This window comes from Erinaceus europaeus, chromosome 14 (genome assembly GCF_950295315.1).
Source record: "Erinaceus europaeus chromosome 14, mEriEur2.1, whole genome shotgun sequence".
Classification (NCBI taxonomy): domain Eukaryota; kingdom Metazoa; phylum Chordata; class Mammalia; order Eulipotyphla; family Erinaceidae; genus Erinaceus; species Erinaceus europaeus.
Window position 1 is genome coordinate 25,874,783 of NC_080175.1, and position 26,538 is coordinate 25,901,320.

The 26,538-nt window shown below is 47.2% G+C and overlaps 1 protein-coding gene across 9 annotated transcripts in view; it reads right to left on the bottom strand.

Annotated features, from left to right (window-relative positions):
- Positions 1-1,645: 1,645 nt before the first annotated feature.
- The window catches only part of SFXN2 (sideroflexin 2), a 43,952-nt gene continuing 19,059 nt past the window's right edge, over positions 1,646-26,538 (bottom strand). For 5 of the 9 annotated variants that reach the window (XM_060171402.1, XM_060171406.1, XM_060171401.1 and 2 more), the window contains 11 exons: positions 15,006-15,188; positions 14,671-14,841; positions 14,193-14,291; positions 13,120-13,195; positions 12,723-12,808; positions 9,439-9,499; positions 9,040-9,106; positions 8,062-8,111; positions 7,748-7,797; positions 4,609-4,768; positions 1,646-2,697 (listed from right to left, as the gene is read on the bottom strand). In XM_060171402.1, the coding sequence (XP_060027385.1) occupies positions 2,695-2,697; positions 4,609-4,768; positions 7,748-7,797; positions 8,062-8,111; positions 9,040-9,106; positions 9,439-9,499; positions 12,723-12,808; positions 13,120-13,195; positions 14,193-14,291; positions 14,671-14,841; positions 15,006-15,166 (984 nt within the window). In that variant the 5' untranslated portion in view covers positions 15,167-15,188 and the 3' untranslated portion in view covers positions 1,646-2,694. The remainder of the gene's footprint in view (positions 2,698-4,608; positions 4,769-7,747; positions 7,798-8,061; positions 8,112-9,039; positions 9,107-9,438; positions 9,500-12,722; positions 12,809-13,119; positions 13,196-14,192; positions 14,292-14,670; positions 14,842-15,005; positions 15,189-26,538) is intronic. The other 4 variants (XM_060171407.1, XM_016191509.2, XM_060171405.1 and 1 more) reach the window with 3 other exon arrangements.

Consider the following 26,538-nt stretch of genomic DNA (forward strand, 5'->3'; position numbering starts at 1 on the left):
AGCCACCAGGTTCCAGATGCTACAATGATGCCGACCAGAATTCCCTGGACAGACAACCCCACCAATACATCCTGGAGCTCTGATTCCCCAGAACCCTGCCCCACTAGGGAAAGAGAGAGGCAGGCTGGGAGTATGGATCGACCTGTTAACGCCCATGTTCAGCTGTGGTCCAGGAGGTGGCGCAGTGATAAAGCTTTGGACTCTCAAGCATGAGGTCCCGAGTTCGAGCCCTGGCAGCACATGTGCCAGAGTTAAGTCTGGTTCTTTCTCTCTCCTCCTGTCTTTCTCATAAATAAGTAAAATCTTAAAAAAAAAAAAAAAAAAGTTAAAAAGAAAAAAGGAAAGCAATTACAGAAGCCAGACTTTCCACCTTCTGCATCCCACAATGACCTTGGGTCCATACTCCCAGAGGGTTAAAGAATAAGAAAGCTATCAGGGGAGGGGATGGGATACAGAGATCTGGTGGTACGAATTGTATGGAGTTGTATCCCTCTCTCTTACCCTATGGTTTTGCCAGTGTTTCCTTTTTATAAATAAAATAAACAATAAACATTAAGTGAGCAACGTTCTTCGGGCCTGTTCCCACCTATACCAACCTTAGATCCTGCTTTCTATCCAGACTCTTTTTTTTGTTTGTTTATATTTATTTATTTCCTTTTTGTTGCCCTTGTTTTTATTGTTGTTGATGTCGTCATTGTTGGATAGGATAGAGAGAAATGGAGAGAGGAGGGGAAGACAGAGGGGGAAAGACAGACACCTGTAGACCTACTTCTCCACCTGTTAGGTGACTCCCCTGCAGGTGGGGAGCCGGGGGTTCGAACTGGGATCCTTACACCTGTTCTTGCTCTTAGAGCCAATGCGCGCTTAACCCGCTGTGCTACTCCCTCGGACTCAATTTTTTATTTTACTTTATTATTACTATCATTTCTATTTTTTATTTTATTTGATAGAGATAGGTAGAAATTAAAAAGGGATGGAGGAAATAAGGAGAGAGAGAGAGAAAGACACCTGCAGCACTGCTTCACCACTTGCAAAGTTTTTCCCCTGCAGATGGGGACCAGAATCTTGAACCTGGGTCCGTGTGCACTATAACATGTGCACTCAATCAGGTGCACCACCACCCAGCCCCTCACTATGATTTTTTTATACCAGAGCACTTCTCAGCTCTGGCTTATGGTGGTGCCAGGGACTGAAACATGGGACTTTGGAGCCTCAGGCATAAGTCTTTTTGCATAACCATTATGCTATCTCCCTGCCCCTCTCCAGGTTCTAGTAACTTAACTTGTAAGCTAGTTCATTGTGCTCATTCATGAAATTTGATTCATACTCATATTGTTTAAACAGTAAATAAACTCTACTAGACAAAACTCATACAATGATTTTAGATAAGTCCACCAGCTCCCCCAGTGTTCTTGAGAAATCCCAAAAAGCATCCAAGTTGGGAAGGGCAAATAGATGTGTTTCACCGTGTGTCCTTTAATGCTTTGGTGGTGGCTGGCTTCTTTTTAGCAGTAACCAAGTGAACCTTCCCTTTCCTGTTAAGTACACACTAGCCTTTCCTTTGAATGTTTAACCCAAAGGGCTGAGGAAGGGAGGCAGCCCAGAAAGTGTATCTATTCAAGTATGTGGTTAAAGTCTACACACATTCTTTTTACCCATGGTTGGTGGGTTTATTTTTTAAACATAGAGAAATAAAAGCAGACATGAGGTTAGGTCAGGAGAACAAAGTCAGTGTCAATAGAGAGGGCTCCAGGCACAGAAACTCAGCTGCCTCGGACTTCAATCACTGCTAGCCTGAGGACTCCAGGGGCTTCGACATGCAGTGGCACTCCTCAAGAACTTTCCAATGAGAAAGCAGAGAGGGACACTGAAGGTGAACCCCTAGATGACACAAAATTCTTTCCCCTTTCTGAGTTAGATAAGGTTGCCTGAGCAGAAGGTTCCACATTCTTTTATTCATTTATTTTTGGTGGTGCTGGGGCCTCGCACATGTGCAATTTCACTGCTCCTGGGTCTTTTCCATGCAGATCGTGAGAGAGAAAGAGACACGGCAGCACTGGAGCTCCCCCCAGTGCTATGGCTCTCCCATGGAGTTCTTGGGGCTCGAATCTGGGCCACACACAAGGCAGAGTATGACCTTCTCAGGTAAGCTATCTCTCTTCTCACAGACTTAACAGCCTGAGAGAAGATGAGGAAAGGAAGGGGAAAGAGGACCAGGCACCCACCCTTCTTTGTCCTAGAGGCTCTTCCTCGATCCTAGAGAACATCAAAGATTTTTCCCATTGTCCAAGCTGTGTCTCTTCTCTGAGCATCTCCCCCAGGTTCCAGCAACTTCTCCCCAAGATGATTACAGCTCCCGGTCTCCAGAGGACGAGGGTTAAGAGGGCAGCAGACAGAGGCTTGGCCTTTCTTCCCTTGTTCATATTCATCCCCTGGAGTCCAATAACCCAGGGTCCGACTGGAAACATGAGGCATCCCCACAGCTTGTCCAATTACACCGTGGCCTTCAGGCCCTGTTGGCAAAGAGGAACGAGGGCACAGGCACACACAGGGCTAAGGAAGGGGGGTGGGGGGCAGCCCTTGCTGAAGTGGAGCACTTAGAGACCCTTGTTGAAGTAGACAAAAGGCACAGGCTCTTTATACTTGGCCTTCATGGTGTCTTGGAGGTCTGGTTCCAGAGAGGAAACTGGCAATTCACTGAAGGAGAGAAGGGCCTGGTTGACATGCTGCCTGGGAAAGCAGCAAACTGTGCTCAGATATAGTCAGCCTGAAGCTCTCCGCTCCCCCCACCCAACCCCCATAAAAAGCCCTTCCCAATTTCTTCCATTTTTTTCACCAGCAATAGTAATGACCTTTATACATCCCAAAATGTTGCTCTACCAGGCCTGACTACATTCTCCCTGGTGTTAAATTCCCATCTTCTCAGGGGCTAGGCAGTGGTACACCCAGCAGAGAGCACATTACCATGTGCAGGGACCCAGGTTCAAGCCCCTGGTCCCCACCTGCAGAAGGGGAGGCTTCACAAGATGAAGCAGTGCTGCAGCTATCTGTTTTTATTCTCCCAATCTTCTCTTTCTGTCTTAATTTCTGTCTCTACTAAATATATAAATATGTCTATTGGGAATGGTGGAGCTGATGTGCAGGCACTGAGCCCTAGCAATAACTTTGGTGGCAAAAATAAATAAATAACTGATCCAAATATAAAAATTCAGGCAGATTGTGGGTGGGTGGGGAGAATACAGGTCCATGAAGGATGATAAATGACCTAGTGGGGGTTGTATTGTTAAATGGGAAACTGGGGAATGTTATGCATGTCCAAACTATTGTATTTACTGTTGAATGGAAAACATTAATTCCCCAATAAAAAAAAAGGGAAAATAAATAAATATAAAAACTTAAAAAAAAAAAATACAGGCAGATGGTTGTAGAAATCAGTTAACCCATATCTGCAACCTTGGGTGAACTGCTATAACTTACAATGGAGGGATTGGGGAGCCAGAACTCTGGTGGTGAGAATAGTGTAGAGTATCTATCCTGTTGTCTTCCATTTTGTAAATCAATATTAAATCAATAACAATAATAATAATAGGAATAATAGACTAAATAAGATTGGTGAAAGAGCTCACTTGAGTAGTACACTGCTTTGCCATGTGTGCAACCCAGGTCAGAGCTGAGCCCAGCCACCGAAGGAAGCTTTGGTGCTTTCTCTCTCTCTCTGCCTTCTTTATCTAAAATAAATAAACAAATAGGGGCCAAAAGAGACTGGGTGGCGGTGCACCTGGTTGAGTGCACACATTACAGTGTACAAGGACCCAGGTTCAAGCCCCCTCCATCCCTATTTGCAAGGGGGAAGCTTCACACATGGTAAAATTGTACTGCAGGCATCTATCTCTCTCCTCCTCTCTCAATTTCTCTCTCTGCCCATAATAAGTAAAAAATATTTCAAAAAATAAATAAAACACGCAAAATGGGGCCAGATGGTGGTATAGCTGGTTAAGCACTCAAATTATAGTGTGCAAGGTTCCAGGTTCAAGCCCCTGGTCCCCACCAGCAGAAGAAAGCTTCATAAGAGGTGAAGCAGGGCTGCAAATGTTTCTCTGTCTCTTCCCTTCTCTATCTCCCCCTTCTCAATTTCTCTGTCTCTATCCAACAATAAAATGAATAAAAATATTTTTTAAAACAAGAAAAATAAATAAACTTCCATCTTCACCACAAGATTACAGAGTGCTCAGAACACAGAAGAAAGCGAGCAGGTAAATACTGAAGCCTGGAGCCTGTCCTTCCCCATCCTGTCTGCTGCTTCCCTCCCTTCTCCATCATCACTGGCCCCCTTTCCACGACACACAAGGAGGGCCCTAAGTCATCCACTGTCCAACAAACACAAGACAGAGGAAGTACCTATCCCCTTATTCAATTTCACAGACCAGCTCAGCTAGGAGCTGGTAATGACCCGAGTAACAGGGACAGGAAGTCTGCTGTCCCCCTTCCCCAAGGCAGCCTCAGCCCTATGAGGAGGCAGCATCTAAGCTCCAGGCTCCTGGGAGGTGAGGTTTGGCTGATGATTCCCTGGGGACGAGAGGGCCAGTTTATGCTGAGAGGCATTTGTACTTCAACACATGTGCTCTTCCTGCCCTCTTCTGCCCCCTTTAGGACAACCGGCAGGTCAGGGAGAGCAGGGCCAAGGCACTCAGGGACAGGGCAAGGAATGCACAGCTGATACCATATCTGTGGGAAGAGCCCGCAAGCCACTGGCACCATGAAGACCAGGCTGGAAGAAAGGAGAAGCCAAACCGTTACAGGGAGTTATTCACAGACCCGCCCACACCTGACCTGGTGACCCTAAAGGGAGATGGTCTTGGAGTTTCTCTCCCTCCTCCTCGTCTCCAGAGCAGACAGAGTCAGTCCTCATCACCACCCCACCCCTCATGTTCCCCCCTTTCTTTCTTTCTTTTTTTTTTTTTTTGCCTTCAGGGTTATTGTTGCTGGGGCTCAGTGCCTGTACTACGAATCCACTGCTCCTGGAGGCTACTTTTTTCCCCTTTTGTTGCCCTTGTTGTTTTATTGTTGTGGTTATTATTATTGTTGTTGTCATTGTTGGATAAGACAGAGAGAAATGGAGAGAGGAGGGGAAGACAGAGAGGGGGAGAGACAGACACCTGCACACCTGCTTCACCGCCTATGAGGCGACTTCCCTGCAGGTGGGGAAACGGGGGCTCAAACTGGGATCCTTACGCCGGTCCTTGTGCTTTGTGCCATGTGCGCTTAACCCACTGAACTACCGCCTGACCCCTATCCCCCCTTTTTCGAGCAATTGAAGAAGAGAATGAGTTACTAAGTGTATGAGCAGCCACCCTAATGACCACAAGGGAAAACAAACAGAAATCGGATGAAGGCCAGGGTGCTGCCACTGAGTCACTGGACTCCTGGGTGGTCAGCCATCAGCCAGAAGCAGAGCCCTCACATGTCACTGTGCATGCAAGTCATTTGTGGAGGTGTTGGAGAGATGGCTCACCAGGTGGGGAGCATGCTTTGCTATATACGAGACCTAGGTTCAAGTCTCAGCACCTCCCAAGTTCTTGAAGAAGCGAGCCTAGGACTATGTCTCACAGGTTCTGGGTATCTAACCACCCTGGTTCATCTCCCAGCTGTGCCACCCAGAAGCTGGTGCAAACTTGGTAAGTGACCTGAGTTAAAAGGAGAGGACCAGAGGGTCTCCTCTGCAGGGCTCCTGCAGAGGTTTCAAGGGTTTCATGAGATGGCTTGTGTGAGGCACCCAGCCTGTGGCAACTGCTCAGCTGGTAGTCGCCCAGTCAGCAGGAGCTACTGTAGCTTAACACAAGCCTGTGGTGTGTGTGTAGAGACTTAGTCTCTGCTACTATGACTGCCAGCTATACAGCCTTGGACAAGCTCCTTAATCTCTCTGAGCCTCAGAGTCTCCTTGATGATGTCAGTATCTAGAGCTCTAGGCCTGAGGGAGTTTTGAGAAATTGTAGACATGAGTGCACACAGGAAACCGCTTGGTAAACGTTCGCTCTTGTCATTTAGTCCCGTGACCTTGCAAAGCAAGATGCACACAAGGACATGTCCAGTCAATGGAAGGCACAGAAGAATGACTCCAGGTGTTTTTCCCCTAGAACATTTGGCAGGAGGCCAGGAGATAGCTCATCTAGTAGAGTGCACACTTTACATGCAGAAGTTTCACAAGTGGTAGAGCAGTGCTATGATGTCTGTCTCTGTCTCCTTTCTCTCCCTGTCCTTTTCTCTCTCTTTTTGCCTCTAGGGTTGTCTCCGGGGCTCAGTGCTGACCCTACAAATCCACTGTTCCTGATGGCCATTTTTCATTTTTATTGGATAGGCCAGAGAGAAACTGAGAGGGGATGGGGTGGGTAGAGAGACAGAGAAAGACCTGCAGACCTACTTCACCACTTATGAAGCAAGTACCCTGCAGGTGGGGATCTATCCTTTTCTCTTAATCTCATTCTGAAGGGGGGGGTGAAAAAAAGAAAACTGAGTCCACTGGGAGTGGTTGAATCATGCAGGCATGAAGCCCCAGAAACAACTCTGACAAAAAAATATATAAAGAAGTAATGTTTTAAAAAAGATAACACTTGGAGGGCCAAGTGGTGGCACATCAGGTTGAATGCACATACCAAGTGCAAGGACCTGGGTTCAAAGCTCTGCTCCCCACACGTAGGGAGCAAGTCTCACAAGTGGTAAAGTAGGTCTTCAGGTATCTCATTCTCTCCCTCTAGTCTCAATTTATCTCTGTCCTATCCAATTAAAGAAAAAGGGTGTGGGGGTAAGGGAAGGAACAGTCATCAGGATCAGTGTATTTGTTATAGGCACTGAGCCCAGAAATAACCCAAGTGACAAGTGAAAAGCAAAAACAAACACCTGGAATCCCAGGCTGTCTCATCATTTGGAATGCTTTTACTTATTTATAGAGAAATATAAATAACATATAACATTGTATAAGTCTGGGAGTCGGGCGGTAGTGCAGCAGGTTAAGCACAAGTGGTGCAAAGTGCAAGGACCAGCTTAAGGATCCCGGTTTGAGCCGCTGGCTCCCCACCTGCAGGGGAGTCACTTCACAGGCGGTGAAGCAGGTCTGCAGGTGTCTGTCTTTCTCTCCTCCTCTCTACCTTCCCCTCCTCTCTCCATTTCTCTCTGTCCTATCCAACAACGATGACATCAATAACATTAGTAACTACAGCAATTAAACAAGGGCAACAAAAGGGAATACATAAATAAATATTTTTTAAAACTTAAAAAAAAATTGTATAAGTCTAAGGATTACAGTGAGTCAATTAGAAACTTTTCTGGATGACCTCTATCACAACACTTGGGTGCCATTTCTTTGGGGGATTTTTTTTCTTTTCATCAGAGCTCTGGCTTATGCTGGTGCCAGAGATCAAACCTGAGACCTCAGAGCCTGAGGCATGAAAGTTTGTTGCATACCACCTATGCTATCTCCCCAGACCTATCTCATTTTTTCATCTTCGTCTTTTCTCTAGGACTATTTGAGACCCAGGTGAGAAAGCAGATACCAACACAGAAGGGCACTCAAGCCCTCTACTTGCACCGAGCCCAAAACACAGGACATGCGCTTTGCAGATGCACTCCAGGTGCTCCAAGCTGGGTGCTGTGAAGTCGGTGAAGGGTGACACATTCTCTGTCATGGGTGGCTGGAGAAGACAGATCTTGGGAGCCCCAGCTACCACAGAGCCCATAAAAAAATGATACTCACCAGCATCCACATAGCATGACCTGCAAAGGGGCATGCAGGAACTTGACTTTCTGCCAAAAAAAAAAAAAAAAAAAAACAGAAGACTCACAGGGAACTTGAATATTTTCAGATGAACCCCACACCCTCCCACCACCCGGCCAAACAGTCACCTGCAGGGCAGGAAGGGGATCTTCCTTGCACTCAACTACAGTATCTTCATAAGGTGGAAGAGGGCCAGGGGGTGACATGGAGGATGGCAACTACGGGGAAGGATACAAGGGCCAGTAGCCCCCAGGCTGGGCAGGGTTGGGAATGGAGAGGCGGCACCCACTCACCTTCATGAAGCGCAACTTCTCTAGCCTTTCCATGAGGACAGGCAGCAAGACTGGAAGAGATGGGGAGCAGATGAGAGGAAGCTGAGACTCCTTTCCTTTCCCAAAGCCGGATAGGGAGGAGTGATCCATCCTTCCCCAGAAAATACTTTTTTTTTACATTGCTGGAACTTCATCACTCCAAATCAACTTTTTCAGGTAGAAAGAAAGGTCAGGGCCAGGTGGTGGTGCACCGGATCGAGCACACACATTACAATGAACAAAAACCCAGGTTCAAAGCCCCAGGTCCTTCCTGCAAGGGGGCGGGCAGCTACACAAGTACTGAAACAATGCTGCAGGTGTCTCTCTTTCTCCCGATTGCCCCCTCCCTCCGAATTTCTCTGTTTCTATCTGAAATATCATTCAATAAATCAAAGAGGCCACTGCATTGAAGCTTCTCCAGTGCCACAGTACTCCTCCATGGGGGAGGGATCGAGGACTCAAGCCTGGGTCACACAGTGGCCCACAGGAGCTATCTTGCCAGCCCCAGTTTCTCTCCACTTGGGAGAATGGAAGGCTGTGAAGGCATGGCCACCCCCCTAATTTCTCACCCTGTACACTGTCAGAACAGGAAGACTCACACTCCTCAGCCTCAAAACTGTCTCCAGGGGTGCATACAGATAAGTTCTGTCCCCCTTCTGTTAACATGGCCCCTGCTAGAAATAAAATGGGGCCATAGGGAGGGGGTACTATTGTCTCTTCCCACGTCTCCACACCACCTGTCTTGCACTCAGGAGATTGAAGGTGTTGAATGAATATTTTCTGAATGAAAACCACTTTTTCCCCACAGCACTGACTAATGGCCACTCCAGGAGGCCACCCCACATGGCTTTCAGCATTCACACAAACCAGCATGAGAAACAAGAGTTGTAGAGGTTGACGTCCCACCTCCCACCCCAAAATGGAGTGTGACTGAGGCCGCCACCGTGTGTCCCATCTTACTCATGCCAGGGGCTGCCATGATAATCCGAGAAATGACCACTTGAGCGATGCCTATGGCTGCAGCTCTCTGGGAGGAGAAAAGAGTAAGTTGTCAGGAATGACCTTACCAAGTATACAGGAGCTGCACCAGAGGGTTGGGGAGAGGTCAGGATCAGGCTCCATCTGAACTGGTAAGGGGACAAGATGGTCCTGCCAGGAGCTCCATGATCCCACACTACTCTCCCAGCCAGCTTCAGGACCAGAACTACTGGAGAAGGGACCTGAACAGAAGAACGTAGGGAGGAGCAATGGGGAACGGGACAGGGACTGGAAGAAGACTTCTCAGTCCTGCAGTGAGACTGAGGTCAGACCAGCTGTGGGAGGACAGTCCTGACCTCAGCCCCCAGGGAGACTGCTCACCTGGGAGTAACCGATCTCATTCTGATTCCTGTCCTTCACGCAGATGCCCTGAATGAGCTCCCTAGAGAGAGACAGACGTTGCTGGATGTGAGAAGAGGTGCCGGGAGCCTGCTGGCAGTATGTCGCAACATGAGGTCAAGTTGAAGGCACTCAAGTTCTGGCCCCCTGAACTTCTTCCACCCCAGTGAGAGGTAGCTCAGTAGTGATCCACCACAGTGGCTAAGCGAGTCAGTGCTAGGTCTAGACTCCCTCAGTAGAATCCTGTAGCTGTGAGTAACTGCTTGATCTCAAGCATGATCCTTAAGCCTTCTAAAGACTCAGCTGCGCTCATCTGCAAAATGGGGAAAATCATGGCACCCCTGCACAGGACTTGATGAGTGTTAAACAGGAACCTGCCTACAAAGTGGTCAGTCCAGAGCCTGATACAGCTGACCACTCCACACACTGTAGCTGTTTGTGCTGGTTCAACCCAATTCTTTTTTTTTTTTTCTTTTTTTACCAGATCACTGATTAGAACCTCAGGCATGTGAGTCTCTTTGCATAACCATTATGCTATCTACTCCCACTCTCAAGCTGATTCTGACAGCACTCAGTGCAAGGCCAAGAATGTAGGAAGGAGCGACTAGATGGGAGTGACAGAGAGGAGAGGAGTGTGTGTGTCGATTCTAAACTGTGTTCCTATTACAAGGTTTACTGTGATCAATTTCCATTGGTTAATATGATCCCAAGAAAATACGGCTTGTCAGGGCCAGGTGGTGGCACATCAGGTTGAGTGCACATGTTACAATGTGCAAGGATCTGGGCTCAAGCCCCCAGTCCCCACCTGCAGGGGGAAAGTTTCATGGGTGGCGAAGCAGGGCTGCAGGTGTCTCTCTGTCTCTCTCCCTTTCTATATCCCCCCTTCCCTCTCAATTTCTGGCTGTCTCTATCCAATATAATAAAGATAATAAAAAATAAATTTGAAAAAAGAAAATATAGCTTGTAAATATGGCTGATGACAATGAAGACTGATGGCAAGGAGCAGTAATGACAGTCAATACTTTTGTAACAGTTGTTATGTCTCAGGAAGGGTTTTGAGTCTTTTATGTCTCATTGGATTTTATAACAGGGGAACATTTATGTCAAGAACTGACATAGATTAGGACTATAAGACAAAAAACCAGCGGTGGGGTACCTGGTAGAACACACACATCAACATTCATAAGGAACAGGGTTCAAGTCCCCAGCCCCCACCCACAGGGGAAAGCTTTACAAATGGTGAAGCAGTACTGTGGGTGTCTCTCTTTCTCCCTCTCCCTGCCTTTTCTTTCCTATTTTATTCATGTTTTTTTAATATTAAATTATATTTAATAATATAATTTTTAATATTATTTCTCTTTTTTTTTGCCCTTGTTTTTATCATTACTGTGGTTATTATTATTGTTGTTCGCAGATCGGACAGAGAGAAATGGAGAGAGGAGGGGAAGACAGAGACAGGGAGAGAAAGACAGACACCTGCAGACCTGCTTCACCGCCTGTGAAGTGACTCCCCTGCAGGTGGGGAGCTGGGGGCTCGAACTGGAAACCTTATGCCGGTCCTTGAGTTTCACACCACGTGCACTTAACCTGCTGTGCTACAGCCCAACCCCCTCATCTGTTTGTTTGTTTGTTTGTTTGTTTATTGCCTCCAGGGTTATTGCCAGGGCTTATTACCTGCACCACGAATCCTGTGCTCCTGGAGGCCATTTTGCCCCTTTTGTTGCCCTTGTTGTTTTATCATCGTTGTGGTTATTATCGTTGTTGTTGTTGTCATTGGATAGGACAGAGAGAAATCAAGAGAGGAGGAGAGATAGAGAGGGGGAGAGAAAGATAGACACCTGCAGACCTGCTTCACCGCCTGTGAAGCGACTCCCCTGCAGGTGGGGAGCCGGGGGCTCGAACCGGGATCCTTACGCCGGTCCTTGCGCTTCGCGCCACATGTGCTTAACCCACTGCGCTACCGCCGGACTCCCATCTGTTTATTTTTACAGAGACAGAGAAATTGAGAGGCAAGTAAAGAGAGACCTACAGCATTGTTCCACTGCTTATGAAACTACCCCCCATGCAGGTGGGGACCAGGGGTTTGAACCCTAGTCCTTGTGCACTATAATGTGTGCACTTTACCAGGTGTGTTACCACCCAGCCCATTCCATCCTCATTAATTTCTAGTTTTACCCAAAAAAAAAAAAAAATGCCACCAGGAGAGTTGGATTCATCGTGGTGCAGGCACAGAGCCACAGTGATAACCCTGGTGAAAATTTTTAAAAAACTAGGGGCAGAGAAGATGATATAATGATTGTGCAAAGACTCTCATGCCTGAGACTCCCAAATCCTAGGTTCAGTCCTCTGCACTCACTCAGAGCACACACACCAGAACTGAGCAGTGCCTTAGTAAATAAATAAATAATAGTTCATTTAAAAAAAAGAAGAACAGGGGGTCGGGCGGTGGCGCAGTGGGTTAAGCGCACGTGGCGCAAAGTGCAGGGACCAGCGTAAGGATCCCGGTTCGAGCCCCCGGCTCCCCACCTGCATGGGAGTCGCTTCACAGGCGGTGAAGCAGGTCTGTTAGGTGTCTATCTTTCTCTCCCCTTCTCTGTCTTCTCCTCCTCTCTCCATTTCTCTCTGTCCTATCCAACAACAAATTGCGTCAACAAGGGCAATAATAATAACCACAACGAAGCTACAACAAGGGCAACAAAAGGGGGGGGAAAATGGCCTCCAGGAGCGGTGGATTCATGGTGCAGGCACCGAGCCCAGCAATAACCCCGGAGGAGGAAAAAAAAAAAAAGAACAATGAAACGAGACCTATTTTTGATGATCAGCTTCAAGCCAGTCTCTGGAAAGCATCTATCTATCCCTCGGACTTCTTTTATAGCTTCTTGGTTCTGCTCTATCTTTGGATAACTCGCCCTGATACATTTCATCCTGTCAGCCATTCCCAGGGCTTTGCAAGGAGGTAGAGTTCAGGACCTAAATACAGTTGCAGTTGAAAGGACACAATCTAGTATAAACACTTGGGGTCCACCACCCCATACCATCCAGAAAAAAAAAAAAAACTCCCACCACACTTGTCGCAGATGAACCTTAGTCACTCGCTATTCCCAGGGTCACCGTCTTCACAGCAGCCAATTATCGGGACCCTTCAAGGAGCAGCCATCAGCCTTGCCCACACCCACTGCAGTCCCCAGGAGCCACCCACTGCCTTGGCTCCTGGCCTGTCCCCCGCTAATCTCATCGGTAGGGAGGCAGAGGCATCCTGTACTCACTGCTGTCGCATCATCGGGATGTTGACACAGTTCGCTGCAGCCACAGCAGCAAAGGGCACCCACCGGGCCACCAAGGGGGGAGCTCTCTGTTAGGGGGAATGAACAATGGCAGTTGTTCAGCCAGAAGATGAGAGAGGAGGGGGCTTGGGGACTTCCAAACCTAGAAAGCAGACACACTCAGATGTCCACTCTGGGAAACCCAAACTCCCACAAAGGCCTGAAAAGGATCAACCTGGCGACAGCTTTACTATGCTTCCACTACACAGATGGGCTGTGGCCATAGCCAAACTCACCCAGACTGGGGAGAAGTCCCTTGCCCTACCCTGGAAGGGAAGTCATCCCTAGGACTTTGCTGTCCCCTAGTGGCCACCATGCTCATAACTGCCCTGGTCCATACCTTTGTCAACATGTTCATGCCCACAGCAGTGGCAACCGCAGTAGTTGTGGCTGTGACGTAGGAAAGGGCCATCTGCCTAGAGGAGAAAGAAGCTTGGGAATGGGCAGCCCTACTGGCTGAGGGTAACGCCAAGGCTTGAGTGAGAAAGTCTGGAAACAAGGATCTGGCCCCAGCCTCATCCTGTGCGCCTCCCTCACATACTTCAGTCCCCTTAAACATGCCCAGCTCATGGCCCCAGAGGTGGTGCAGTGGATAAAGTCTTGGGCTCCCAACATGAGGTACTGAGATCAGTCCATGGCATAGCATGTGTCTGAGTGATGGTCTCGGTCTCTTTCTCAAAAATAAATTAATTTAAAAATAAATAAATAAACTCCTGCCTCAGAACTTTTGCACAGTGCTGCTTCCCACATGGGACTTCTTCCCTGGCTCTTGGCTGGCTAAGTCTGTATCCTCCCGAACTCAGTTCGACAGAAAGAACCTTCCTGACCAGCCTGTCTGCACAGGCCCGCCCTCTATCTTGTCACCTGTTTATTTCCTGAGTAGCAACGGTCATAATAGGAGGTTATTATGCTTCTTTTAGAAGACCAGAGAACAGGAACCACATCTTTTATGCAACTATATTCCCATCAGCTAGAACCACACCTGGCATACACACTCAAGAAATATGTGTAGGAGATAGCTCACTCAGAGCACACATGACCATGCATGATAACACAAGGAAGCACCATGCTCAGAAGTTTGTCTTCCTCCTTCAGTCTCTGTCTGCTACTGAAGGGGAAGAGATGTCCACAGTAATGGTGGAATAGCATAGATGCAAAAAAGCCCTGATGAGGGGGGAAAAAAACACTTCAGAATGAATAAATGAATACAGTAATTTGGAGTTATTCTTCCAACCAGTCTAGGGAGACATATCTCAATCGTAGAAAGGGGAGACTTGGTCACCTGCCCAGCTCAGGTCCCATGGAGGGAGGAACGACAACCTAGGAGCCAATCAGAACGGCTGCCCTTGGAAGGCCAGAGGCCAGCCAGCTGCCCCTGACCCACGTGGACAGCCGGGGCTGCAGGTCACCTACCTGTTTGATATGGGAGAGGCCGCATTCCTGTTGGTGTAGTTGACTAAGGCGTTGAAGGACTGGTTCACCCACTGCCAGAAGATCACTGCTGGCATGGTCCTACCAGTGAAGGGGGCCAAGAACAGAGGATGAGAGCAGAAAGGAGGGCTTGGAGACAGGTAAACCACATGCCGCTATGCACCTGGCACACCCACCTCTCCTCCCACAGAGACCCCATCCTCCAGGGAACCCAACCTGACCTTCCCCTGTCCTTCCTCAGACAGCCCCTGGCAAATCTATGATCCATATTGTCTCACCCAGGCCACCACTCAGAAGAGAGCTGGCCTGTCCACTTGGTCTCTCCAACAAAACTGGGATCCCCTTGAGGACAGGAACCAAAGGCCTGATAACTGCCAAGGGATCGACAGAGATGGCCAGCACAACTCATCAAAGGGGTTCCTGCCAGATGGACCCCCAAGGCTGCTGCCTCTGCTCCCACCTGTAGAACTGGAGCATGAAGCCTGTGATGACCATGCCCCCAGGGACCTGGAAGGACATCCGCCCGATGACATTCATCTTCTCCCCGGTGTCAGGGTGGAAAGCCGAGTCGTATAGCTTCTTGGCATAAAGCAGCTGCTCCACAGAGGTGCCTGGTGGCATGGCCCCTATCCTGTCACCCAAGGACAGAGTCATCTCTTGTCTCCCCCCACCAGATTCCTCTCCCTCCCTGAGACTCCTCTCACCAAGGGCCCATTCCTGCCTCTCCCCCCCGCCCGAGGGCCCCAGTGGGTCACCCTGGGTGGGAGGGTGGGGCTGAGCTGGGGGGTCATTCACCTGCTCTTCTCCACCATAACCTTGGCCCAGTCCAGCTCCCGCTCTGGTACCAGAACGGTGCGAGGGTCTGTGATGTTGAAGAAGTGTTTCACCCGCCCCAGGAAGGTGCGCTGGTCCCATCGGGGGGCGTCAACATCAAAGCCTGATAGCTCAGCCTCCATCTTCCATATGCAGACTGTGGGCCTAAGAGACAGGAAAAGAGGATGGTCCCCCTATCAAAGCGGGCCCTGGGGACTCCGAACACCCGCCGGCTTGACTGCCTACCACTGGCATGTATGGCTGGGGAAGGCCCAGGGAATGGTCAGCAGACTTAGCAACTGGGCACCGCCATGTGCATTTATTTATTTATGTATTTATTTTAACCAGAGCACTGCTCAGCTCTGGCTTATAGTGGTGCGGAGGAACTGAACCTGTGGTTTTGAAACCTCAGACATGAGAGTCTCTTTGCATAACTATTATGCTATCTACCCCCCACCCTTTATTATTATTTTTTTATTATGATGATGATGATGATTATTTAGCCAGAGCACTGCTCAGCTCTGGCTGATGATGGTCTGACTGGGGGAACAGGAGCCCGCCATGAGCAGCGACTACTGTGGAAGATGAGAGAAAGCAGAGGTGGGGATACAGTCATCAAAGGGGGCTTCCTGGAAAAAGTGGAATGTGGTCAAGGCCCCCAGGACTGAGAGGAGATTCATCTGAAGGTGGTAAGAAGAATGTCAACACACTAAAGATAGAAATGATGAGGTTGGGAGGCACCTCACTTACCCAGGACAGTGCGCACTTTACTAAGGGCCCGGTGTTAACCCACAGCCGCCACACACCATGCAAAGGGGAAGCTTCATAAGTGCCCTCTCTCTTCCCTCTATCTGCCTCCCCCGCCCCCTTCATCTATCTTAAGAGAGACAGAGTCAGAGAGAGAGAGAGAGAGAGGCCATACAGGGGTAGAATTATGGACTTGCAGACATGAAGTCTTTGGCTGGAAAGATAGTATAGTGCTTATACAAAATGTTTTCATGCCTGAGTCTCCAAGTCCCAGGCTCAATCCCCAGCACCACCATAAGCTAAAACTGAGCAGTGTTCTGGTAAAAACAAAAACAAACAGCAACAAAAACGATGAAGTCCTGAGTTTGATCCCTAACATGTATGTGCCAGAGTGGTGCTCGAATGTCGCCTCTGCCCCTTCAAAAGGGGAGGGGGCTCTGGGAGGTGATATAGTTGATAAAGCAATTGATTCTCAAATATTAGGTCCCAAAGTTCAATCCCCAGTATTGCAAGTGACAGAGTGATTCTCTTGTTCTTTCTCTCATTTTTCTCATGGATTCTACCATAGAGGTAGACTAGCAAAGGCACAAATCCCCCGAGAAAACCCTGGGAGCAAAACCAAAACACAACAAAGATAGAGCAAAGACAAAGGTGGAAATGCATCTTCATCCTTTTAGTGTGTGTGCTGTACATGTTCACATTGCTGTGACTGAGTGACAAAGTTACACCTGCCTTCCAGGACGTATGGAATGGGAAGCAAATAGACAGGAAAATTAACATGGACAGCAGTAAAAACAAAATGGTCAGCAGACACTGGGACCAGTGGAAAGGCAAGGGAGAGGTGTTTAAAACTTGGATGACCCTGGGCAGGAGACAGCTCAGTGGGTAGACCATGTTAGAGACCTGGGTTTTATCCCCTGTACCACATACACAGCAGCACCATGGACAGCACCAGCGAGCCTGGTAGAACATTGCTTTGGTGCCTCTCTCTCTCTTGCCTGCCTCTTCCTCTTTCTCTAAGCATACAAAATCTTTAAAATAGGGAGGGGAGAGGGGAGGGGAGATAGCATAATGGTTATGCAAAAAGTTTTTATGCCTGAGGCACCAGAGGTCCCAGGTTCAATCCCCTGCACCACACAGCCAGAGCTGAGCAGCATTTTGGTAAAAAATAAATAAATATTAGGCAGAGGAGGGCACATAGAGTTATCCTGCATGCATGAGGTACTCAGTTCATTCCCTGGTACCTCATAAAGTAAATAAAACTGAGATGACCAGATGGTTGTGTGGGACAGTTATCCTGAGGTAACTACTAGCAGCAGAGGTTCACAGTTCACCACCACCAAGACAAGCACAGCTGGAAATCTTAAAACTACTGGGAGCTCAGTGTGGACAAACTTGAGAGTAAGAAAGTGCAGGGGACTCCAGTGTAAGTGTAAGCTCCCCTAGGTTCTCAGGGTGAGAATCAGAAATTCCCAAGTGTTTCTGGCAGGACAACGGGATCGACAACCATTTTTTTTCCTGACAAGGCCTGCAGGACAAAATAAACTACCTCACCAGCCTGACCACCTTGGACCACCTTCAGCCTCTTCTGGAATTCCCATCTCACCTAAAGAAGGTATGGGGTCAGTGAGATGCATTGGTGAAGGCCAAGAGCCCAGGGGTTCACTCAAAGAGTGGAGTTAGCCACAGCCATTGGGGCCAGTTAGGGAGACTATATAAAGGTTATGCAAAAGACTCTCATGCCAAGAACTCTGAGCTCCCAGCTTCAATTCCCAGCACCACCATAAACCAGAGCTGAGCAGTATTCTGGCGGGTCTCTCTCTCTATCTCATTAAAATAAGTTAAATATTAAAATTTTTTTCAACCACAGATCTTACACACACCAACAAGCTTCCTGTACAAGAAATAAAGACTTTTGGGGGCCAGGCAATAGCACAACAGGTTAAGCTCACATAGTACGAAGTGCAAGGACCTGAGCAAGGATACTGCTTTGAGCCCCCAGGTCCCCACCTGCAGGGGGGTTGCCTCACAAGCAGTGAAGCAGGTCTGCAGGTGTCTGTCTTTCTCTCCCCCTCTCTATCTTCCCCTCCTCTCTCCATTTCTCTCTGTCCTATCCTACAAAAAAAAATGGAAAAAATGGCCTCCAGGAGCCATGGATTCATAGTGCTAGCGCCAAGCCCCAGCAATAACTCTGGAGGTTAAAAAAGAAAAAAAAAAAATCCAGGAAATAAAGACTTTTCCACCAACACACTGGGAGAACCTGTCGCCAACAGAACTTACTGGGCTAGCATGAGGGTGCCTCTTCCTGGGCACATACTCTCTGCGTTGGAGAGAAGCAACTGGGAAGAGGCACCTCCACACTAGCTCGGCATCTGGTGCCCAAACGTGGGGCTGGTAAGTATACGGCTGCTTGGATCTCCACAAGCTTGCGGTTACGAAGGCACTGCGGTTTTCTTTCTCCCTCTTCTTATTTTCCTGAGACCCCTCTGTCATGGGCAACCTTCCTCCATATCAAGAGGATTCCCATATCCTCTACTCCTTTTTCGCTAGACACGTTCTCTGTCTCTGGGACATTTTGCTCTGGGCCACACCTTGGTTTCTCTTGACCATGATCGTTGCTTTCAGGAGATATGCAGTGCCCCCGCCCAAAAAGACCAAGGAAGTTCCCGCTAAGACTTCCCCGGCTCCCCCTAGTGTGTCTCCCGCGAGAGTGGCAACTCTAACTTGGAAAACAGCCCCAGTCTAAGGGATCCAAGATTTAAAGAAGGTCATTCTGCTTGCCCAGCACGATACATGCCTTCTAGAGAAATCAAAACCTCCCGAGCCTGTCCTCCCACCTGCCCCGATCCTGACCCACCCTAAGCCCTTTACACTTCACCCAGCAGCTCCCTTTTTGGCAGACACACCTCCGGCTGCCCCCACTGCTTCTGCAGCTCCTCCCCACGCCACTAAGCTGCTATTGGATACAGAATGCCTTTGACGGCTTTGTGATGGAGCTTTTCCTAAGGTCAAATGGAAAGACTCCCTCGATAAAATTTGGAAATGGCCTAACCCCCTAGTGACCATGGGAAGGGGTTTTTGCATGAGTGTTTCCACAGGATTACTCAAAATGTGTCTGGCTTCCTGCCCGCCATGTCTGGCAATGCCCGCAAAATGGCGCTGCTATCTGTGAATAACAAGAAACACCGTGAGAGGATTAGGTGCAGGACACCCTCCAGGACCCATGTGACTTGGCGGGACCTGAAAAACCAGGTTTACAGAGTCCAAAAACAAAACCGCCCTACCGCTTCTCTCTCCCCCTTTGTTCTCTCTGAATATCTTAAGCCTGCTGACTGCCCCCTCTGCTTCACCCATCACCCTTTGAAAGTATCAGATTAGGCAAACAGTTTGCTGTCACTATTCCAGTAAAAATTCTACAGCTGTAAACTCCTGCTCCATGCTATGATTGGCCACTAGTTATTGTAAGTGAGTGTTATGAATGACTGAAAATCTTATGTACGACCCATTTTGTTCAGAGTACTCTGAAACTTAATTGACCTTCTATGGAAATGCCAGATGCGGCAGAGGTTTCTGGAGATGTCCAGAATCAGTCCTAAACACTTGTTTTTCCTCTTTTGATTATTTTTTTAAGTCTTGGTATAAATGTGAAACATTTAGTCTTGAAAACTGTGTGAATAAAAATGGTTTAACTAAGACAGTACAGATCTAAATTTGTGTTTGACATGATATGTCTTCGTAACAAAAGTTTTTCTCCTCTTGTGTGTTATAGACTACATGCTTATGTGTGTGTTTGAAGTTTGGTAAACATTAACTTTAAGGTTAAAAGTGTAACTTTGAAGCTACATTCTTACCAGGCAAAGTTAAATGAAGAAGTCTTCAACACGATTCTTATAAAGGTAAAATTAATTTGCTAAAGTAACTGAGTATTTAAAGTAAAAGTCTAAATATTTAATGTGACAATTCTTCATCTCCAAAATTAAGATACAAATTATCTATACATTTAACTAAAAAGTTACAGGACATTTTTGGAGGGCCCCCCAAAATGCCCTGTGAACTGAGCTTGTGGAAATTAATCCACAACAAATCTGCATCTGTCTGGCACTGTAAATGTTCCAAGAAACATTGTCACTAATGTGTGTTAGCTCTAAGTAACCTGAGTTTGTTCAAAGTTTAAAGAAAAAATTAGTTAAAAATCAATATATTTTAACAAAATTTGGTCATAAAGATATTTAAACCAATTCTAATCATCCAGTTATCAATTATAGTAAACTTCTAACCTGGTACAAGTTTTTTCTTCATAATGATTACAGTTATGTCAAGCCTTCATATGAAGAACCAACTGCTCATACAGAATCCCCGAAACCATCTGGACCCCTGCCCTCTGACATTGCCCACAAGATGGCATGACTACAATAGCTCCCTGAAACCCATGATGTGACCTGGCACAATCTGAAGAACCTGATTCACAGAGTCCAAGGACAAAACTTTCCTACTGCTCTTCTCTTGCCCATCACTGTCTGCCCTTCCTGCTTCTGCTCACCTGTCACCTTTTGGCGGTTTCAGCTCTACAGAAAAGCAAAATTCCGGTGGCTGTCTTCCCCCACCAAGATAAGATGTGCGGTATCTCTTCCCCTGGTCATTGGCATTGGACTGACACTTCTATAGGACTTGCTGGTGGAGCTCTTGGACACTCCCTTTACACTGCCGGACTTCTCGAGGACTGTAGTAGTTCATGGACTTCGCAGCCAGCTGTCTCGGGACCCCGCAAAGCCAGATCACCCCTCTCGCCCCTCAGCCTATCAGGCCCCCACTCCTCCACCTATCAGGCAGCACCTCCTTCCACCCATCAGGCAGCCCCTCTCCGCCTATCAGGCTTCCCCTCAGCCTCACACTGGCCCTTGCTACTCTTACTTATCGCTCCCTGTCTTATTCCAGTTCTTTGAAGAACGCCTGCACAACATCACTCAGGTTTCTGCCCAAAAGGTTTCTGTTCACCCCTACTCTGCTATTCCCCTGACAGAAAGAGAGTCTTTTACAGACACTGACCCTTTTAAATATGGCCATTAGATAAAAAGAAAGGAAGAGATGTCAGGAAATTGTGAGGATGTGGTTGAGCTTGGTAGGGTTTGACCTGAGGAGTGCGTCTATCCTGTCAGTCTCTCTTTCTACCAAGAGGTTGAGCAAGGAGTATCCCCCAAAGGGTTGCCCCTTCTTATCAGACTCCCTGCCTCACAAAGCACCCCACATTCCTGATACTATGGCCATTAGATAAAAAGGGGGAGATGATGGGAAATTGTGAGGAGCCTCAGAAAGCATTAAGCCAGCTCCCCCTGCTGCACCCTGCATTCCTGATACTATGGCCTATCTATATTATCTTTGTTTTGCCTGAAAGATCCTCACCCTTTGACCTATCTTCTTTCTATCCTCAAGACCCTCCCTACCTGCAGGGTAATATTAATCCTACCAGTTAAAACCCTCGCAACAGTTGCTAAGGAAGTTTCTACCTTCCCAGCCCCCTTTTGCCTTTCTCTGCCCCTTTCCTAGCCATTTCTGTTTCTGACTTGCCACTTCCGGGTCTACCCTTTAAAAGCCTTGGCTCTCTGATCAATAAAGAATTGCATTGCCATGCTGCAACCACATGCTTGGTTCCTGAGTCACCTCCCTCGCGTCACTGAGTGAGTAGCAGCCCAGGCTGGCTCCAGTCGAGTTCTCTCCAACCCAGAGAGTACGCACCTGGGAAGAGGCACCCCCATACTAGCCCGGCAAGAACTGACTTGCAAGATGCTAGAAAAATTCTCCAAAGGGAAAGACCAAGCAAGGGTGGGATAGATAGCACAATGGTTATACAAACAGACTCTCATGCCTGAAGCTACAGGGTCCCAGGTTCAATACCACCACCACCACCATAAATAAGAGTTGAGCAGTGGTCTGGTAAAAAAAAAAATAAAAAAGTAAAAAAGGCAATAATTCAATGGGGAAAACACTGTGGGGCCCTCAGATCCCTGGATCTATGCATGGGTTGCACCAATGGAACTCCATAAACGGTGAAACAGTACTTTGGTGTCTCTGTCTCTCTCTTGTCTATTTCTCTCTCTCAAAAAATAAACTGGGGAGCCCCTGGCTCCCCACCTACAGGGGAGTCACTTCACAGGCAGTGAAGCAGCTCTGCAGGTGTCTTTTTTTTAAAAAAAAAAAAAAAGATTTTTTTTATTTATTCATGAGAAGATAGGAGGAGAGAGAAAGAACCAGACATCACTCTGGCACGTGTGCTGCCGGGGATCGAACTCAGGACTTCATGCTTGAGAGTCCAAAGCCTTATTACTGCGCCACCTCCCGGACCACTAGGTGTCTATCTTTCTCTCCCCCCTCTGTCTTCCCCTCCTCTCTCCATTTCTCTCTGTCCTATCTAATAACGATGACATCAATAACAATAATACAACAACAAAGGGCAACAAAAGGGAAAATAAATATTAAAAAATTTAAAAATTAATAATAAAATTAACTGGGGGGTGGGGAGGACTGAAGAGATAGCATAATGATTATACAAAAAGAGTTTAAAGACCAAGGCACCAAAGTTTCTATATTCAATCCCCAGCACCACCATAAACTAGAACTGAGCACTCCCCAGTAATGCTTTTCTTTTTTTTAAATAAAAGTACGTGACCAGGGAGGTGGGGGAGACAACATAATGGTTATGCAAAGAGACTCTCATGTCTGAGGATCCAAAGTCCCAAGTTCAATCTCTCATACCACCAAAAACCACAGTTGAGCAGTGCTCTGGTTAAAAAAAGGATGCGGGAGTCAGGCAGTAGCGCAGTGGGTTAAATGCAGGTGGCACAAAGCACAAGGACCGGCTTTGTTGTTAAAATTTCGCCTGGCTCTAGCTGGCTTCACGGGCGGGTAACAGAGACGAACAGAGACATACGGCTGGGCAGGGAAGCTGTATTTCTTTATTCAGGAACAACGATTCATAAACTAAGACAAACTAATCACCAAACAGAACTCCGCTGTCTCTTTGCGGCGGCGCAAGCACTCTCTCTCTTACACTCGAACTCAGGAACCGTCTCTTACTCTGGAACTCAGGAACTCTCCAACTCTAGAACTCTCTGGCCCTCTCTCTCTTCCTCTCAAACTCAGGAACTCAGTCACTCGGGAACTCAGGAACTCTGCCTAACTCTGGAACTCTCGAACTCAGGAACCCAGGAACCCTGTCACTCGGGAACTCAGGAACTCTCGGACTCAGGAATCCTCTCCCGGGGTTCCTTGGGGCGGGGCCAAGCAGGCCCGCGAAATTAATTGGACTGATCCAATTCTCTTGGCGGGGGGGGGGGGGGGGGGGGGAGGGCTAGAACAAACCAATGTAAAGCACACGACACGGCTTAAGGATCCTGGTTTGATCTCCCAGCTCCCCAACTGCAGGGGAGTCACTTCACAGGCAATGAAGCAGGTCTGCAGGTGTCTATATTTCTCTCCCCCTGTCTTCCCCTCCTTTCTCCATTTCTCTCTGTCCTATCCAACAACAACATCAATAACAACTACAACAATAAAAACAAGGGCAACAAAAAGGAAATAAATATATTTTTTAAAGTTTTTAAAAAGTAAAAATTAAAAAAAAGGATGTGATGTGACCTGAGAGGTGGCACAATGAGTAAAACATTGAAATCTCAAGCTTGATGTCCCAAGTTTGATCCCTGACATCACATAGGATACTCTCCTCCTTCTCTCTCATTAATAAGTAAACAAATAAATCTTTTTTACATAAAGAATTAAAACACAGAAAAAAAATAAGTAGAAAGGATGGGAGTTGGTACAGTGGCAGAGACCAGACTTTCATGCATGAGGTCCTGGTCCCCTATGGCAGCACTGTGGACAGCACCAGCCCCTGTACAATGTGGCAGCACTGTGGACAGCACCAGGGACAAACAGGAGGCTCTCTATGCATGAAGAGCAGTACTTTGGTGTCTCTCCTCTCTAAAAATTGAAGTGGCATGGTCCAGAAGGTGGCATGGTATTAGAATGCTGAACTTAACAAACATGAGATTCTGAGTGTTCTCTCTGTGTCTCTTGTGAAATTAATATTAATAAAAAGTAAACTTAGGGAGTCGGGTGGTAGCACAGTAGATTAAGCCCAGGTGACGCAAAGCGCAAGGACAGGTGTAAGGATCCCGGTTCAAGCCCCAGCTCCCCACCTGCAAGGGAGACCCTTCACAGGCGGTGAAGCAGGTCTGCAGGTGTCTATCTTTCTCTCCCCCTTCTGTCTTCCCCTCTTCTCTCTGTCCTATCTAACAACAATGACATCAAGAACTACAACAATAAAAAACAGCAAGTGGGGTCCGGCGGTAGTGCCACTGGTAAAGCGCACATGGCTCAAAGCACAAGGACAGGCATAAGGATCCTGGTTCAAGCCGCTGGCTCCCCACCTGCAGAGGGGGGTCACTTCACAGGTGGTGAAGCAGGTCTGCAGGTGTCTTATCTTTCCCTCCTCTCCATTTCTCTCTGTCCTATCCAACAATAATGACATCATCAACAATAATAATAATAATCACAACAATGTTAAACAAGGGCAACAAAAGGGAAAAAAATAGCCTGCGGGAGCAGTGGATTCGTGGTGCAGGCACTGAACCCCAGCAATAACCCCTGAGGCAAAAAAAAAAAAACCAGAAAACAAAAAAAACCAAGGGCGGGAGTCAGGCGGTAGCGTAGCGGATTAAGGGCACGTGGCGTAAAGCGAAAGGACTGGCGTAAGGATCCCAGTTCGAGGCCCCGGCTCCCCACCTGCGGGGGAGTCGCTTCACAGGAGGTGAAGCAGGTCTGCAGGTGTCTTTCTCTTCTGCTTCTCTCTCCATTTCTCTCTGTCCTATCCAAGAATGCCGACATCAATAACAACAATAACTACAACAAAACAACAAGGGCAACAAAAGGAAATAAATAAATATTAAAAAAAAAAGCAAGGGCAACAAAAGGGGGAAAATATATAGATATATATAAAAGAGAAGCTTCCAATAGAGGGGAGGGGATATGGCACGCTGGTGGTGGGAACTGTATGAATTGTGTCACTCTTAGCCCACAATCTTGTCGATCACTATTAAATTACCAATAATAAATTAAAAAGAGAAGCTGAAAAATAAGAAAAACACAAAGCAGAACTTGGGCTGGGTTTGGTGTATTGCACCAAAGTAAAGAACTCTGGGGTGGGGGGAGGGTTCAGGTCCTGGAACATGATGTCAGAGGGCCTAAAGGGGGTTGAATTGTTATGTGGAAACTGAGAAATGTTATACATATACAAACTATTGTATTTTATTTTTTAAATATTTTTTTATTTTATTTTTGAGAGAGATGAAGAGAGAGACACAGAGAGAGACACCAGAGCCCTGCTCAGCTCTGGCTTATGGAGGTGCAGGGGACTGAACCTGGGACTGCGGAGCCTCAGGGATGAGAGTCTCTTTGCATAGCCATTATGCTATCTACCCCCACCCTGTATTTTATTTATTACTGTAAACCATTAGTTCCCCCAATATAATTTTTTTTTAATTAAAAAGATCTCATGTCCAATTCCTGGCACCACCATAAAAAAAGAGCTTAGTAATGCTTTGGCTTTTAAATAAAAAGTCAGCCTGGAGTGGTGAAACTCCAGTGATGACTGGGAAAATGAAGCACATTTTGGGCAGTCATATGAGAATAATCAGGATATGTTAAGACCTCAGAGGGAACAGCTGGAAGGGAAGCCCAATAATCTAGACAAGAGGTAGGCCTCAAATGAACCAAGGTGTTCACCATGACAGAGAGGTTAAATGAATATTTTTGATTAAAAAAAGAGGTCAGAACACAGCTCTGTCCCTGCATAGGTGGTATCTCATCCATGTAAATCCGGTCTAGCTATCTCCCCAACTATGAGATGACCTTTTAAAACAGTCTTAGGACTTACTAAGTGACTTGATATAGAAGGAATATTCTATCAATTGGTGCTTAACCAAAGAGAAGCACAATCAATACGATACCAGTATTAAATGTAGCTATGTATTATTGATGAATATATAAAAATCGATCTTGAGCCAGGGATGAGCTGTCAGAGTTGGCTAAGCATGCCCGAAGTCATCTAGGGCAGGCAGGTCGGAGAGGATGGTCCTGGGAGCAGGACAGCAAGGCAGGCCTAGGTAAGACTGGAGTCTCTGGCCTCAGGGGGCCCCAGTCTTGTAAAGAGATTCAATCTGATTAAGTCAGGCAACCCAGGATAATCTCCCTTGAGGTTAATTCAAAGCCAATCACCAGGGTCTGTTAGCTACATTTTCAAAATCCCTTCAGCCTTAGTGCCTAAATGTGTGTTTGACTGACACGCCCGCTACAAAATGGCTGTGTCTCCCCCAGGCTACTATGAGTGGAGACCTCCCAGAACTCAGGTTACTCTTGTGGGGCGGGGAGTGGGGAGTCTGGCTTAGTCTAGGTGGTGCATAACATCTAGACTAACACCAGAGCTTCTGACCTGGGCAAGGTACTGCGACAGAGAAAATAAAGAGATCGTTTTAAATATTTTATTTATTTCACATGTGACAGAGTTTCACAAGTCAGAGAGATGCACAGAGAGAAGCCAGAGCACCACTCCAGCACATGTACTCAGCACGTATACTGACAGGGAATTGAACTGGGAACTACAGAGGCAAGCAAATCCCACACTCCACCAGCTGAGCTATTCCCCTCAGCCATGAGAAATATGTTTCAAAAAAGAAAACAGTGAGTTCACTTTCTTTTCCTTTTTTAAAATGTAATTTTA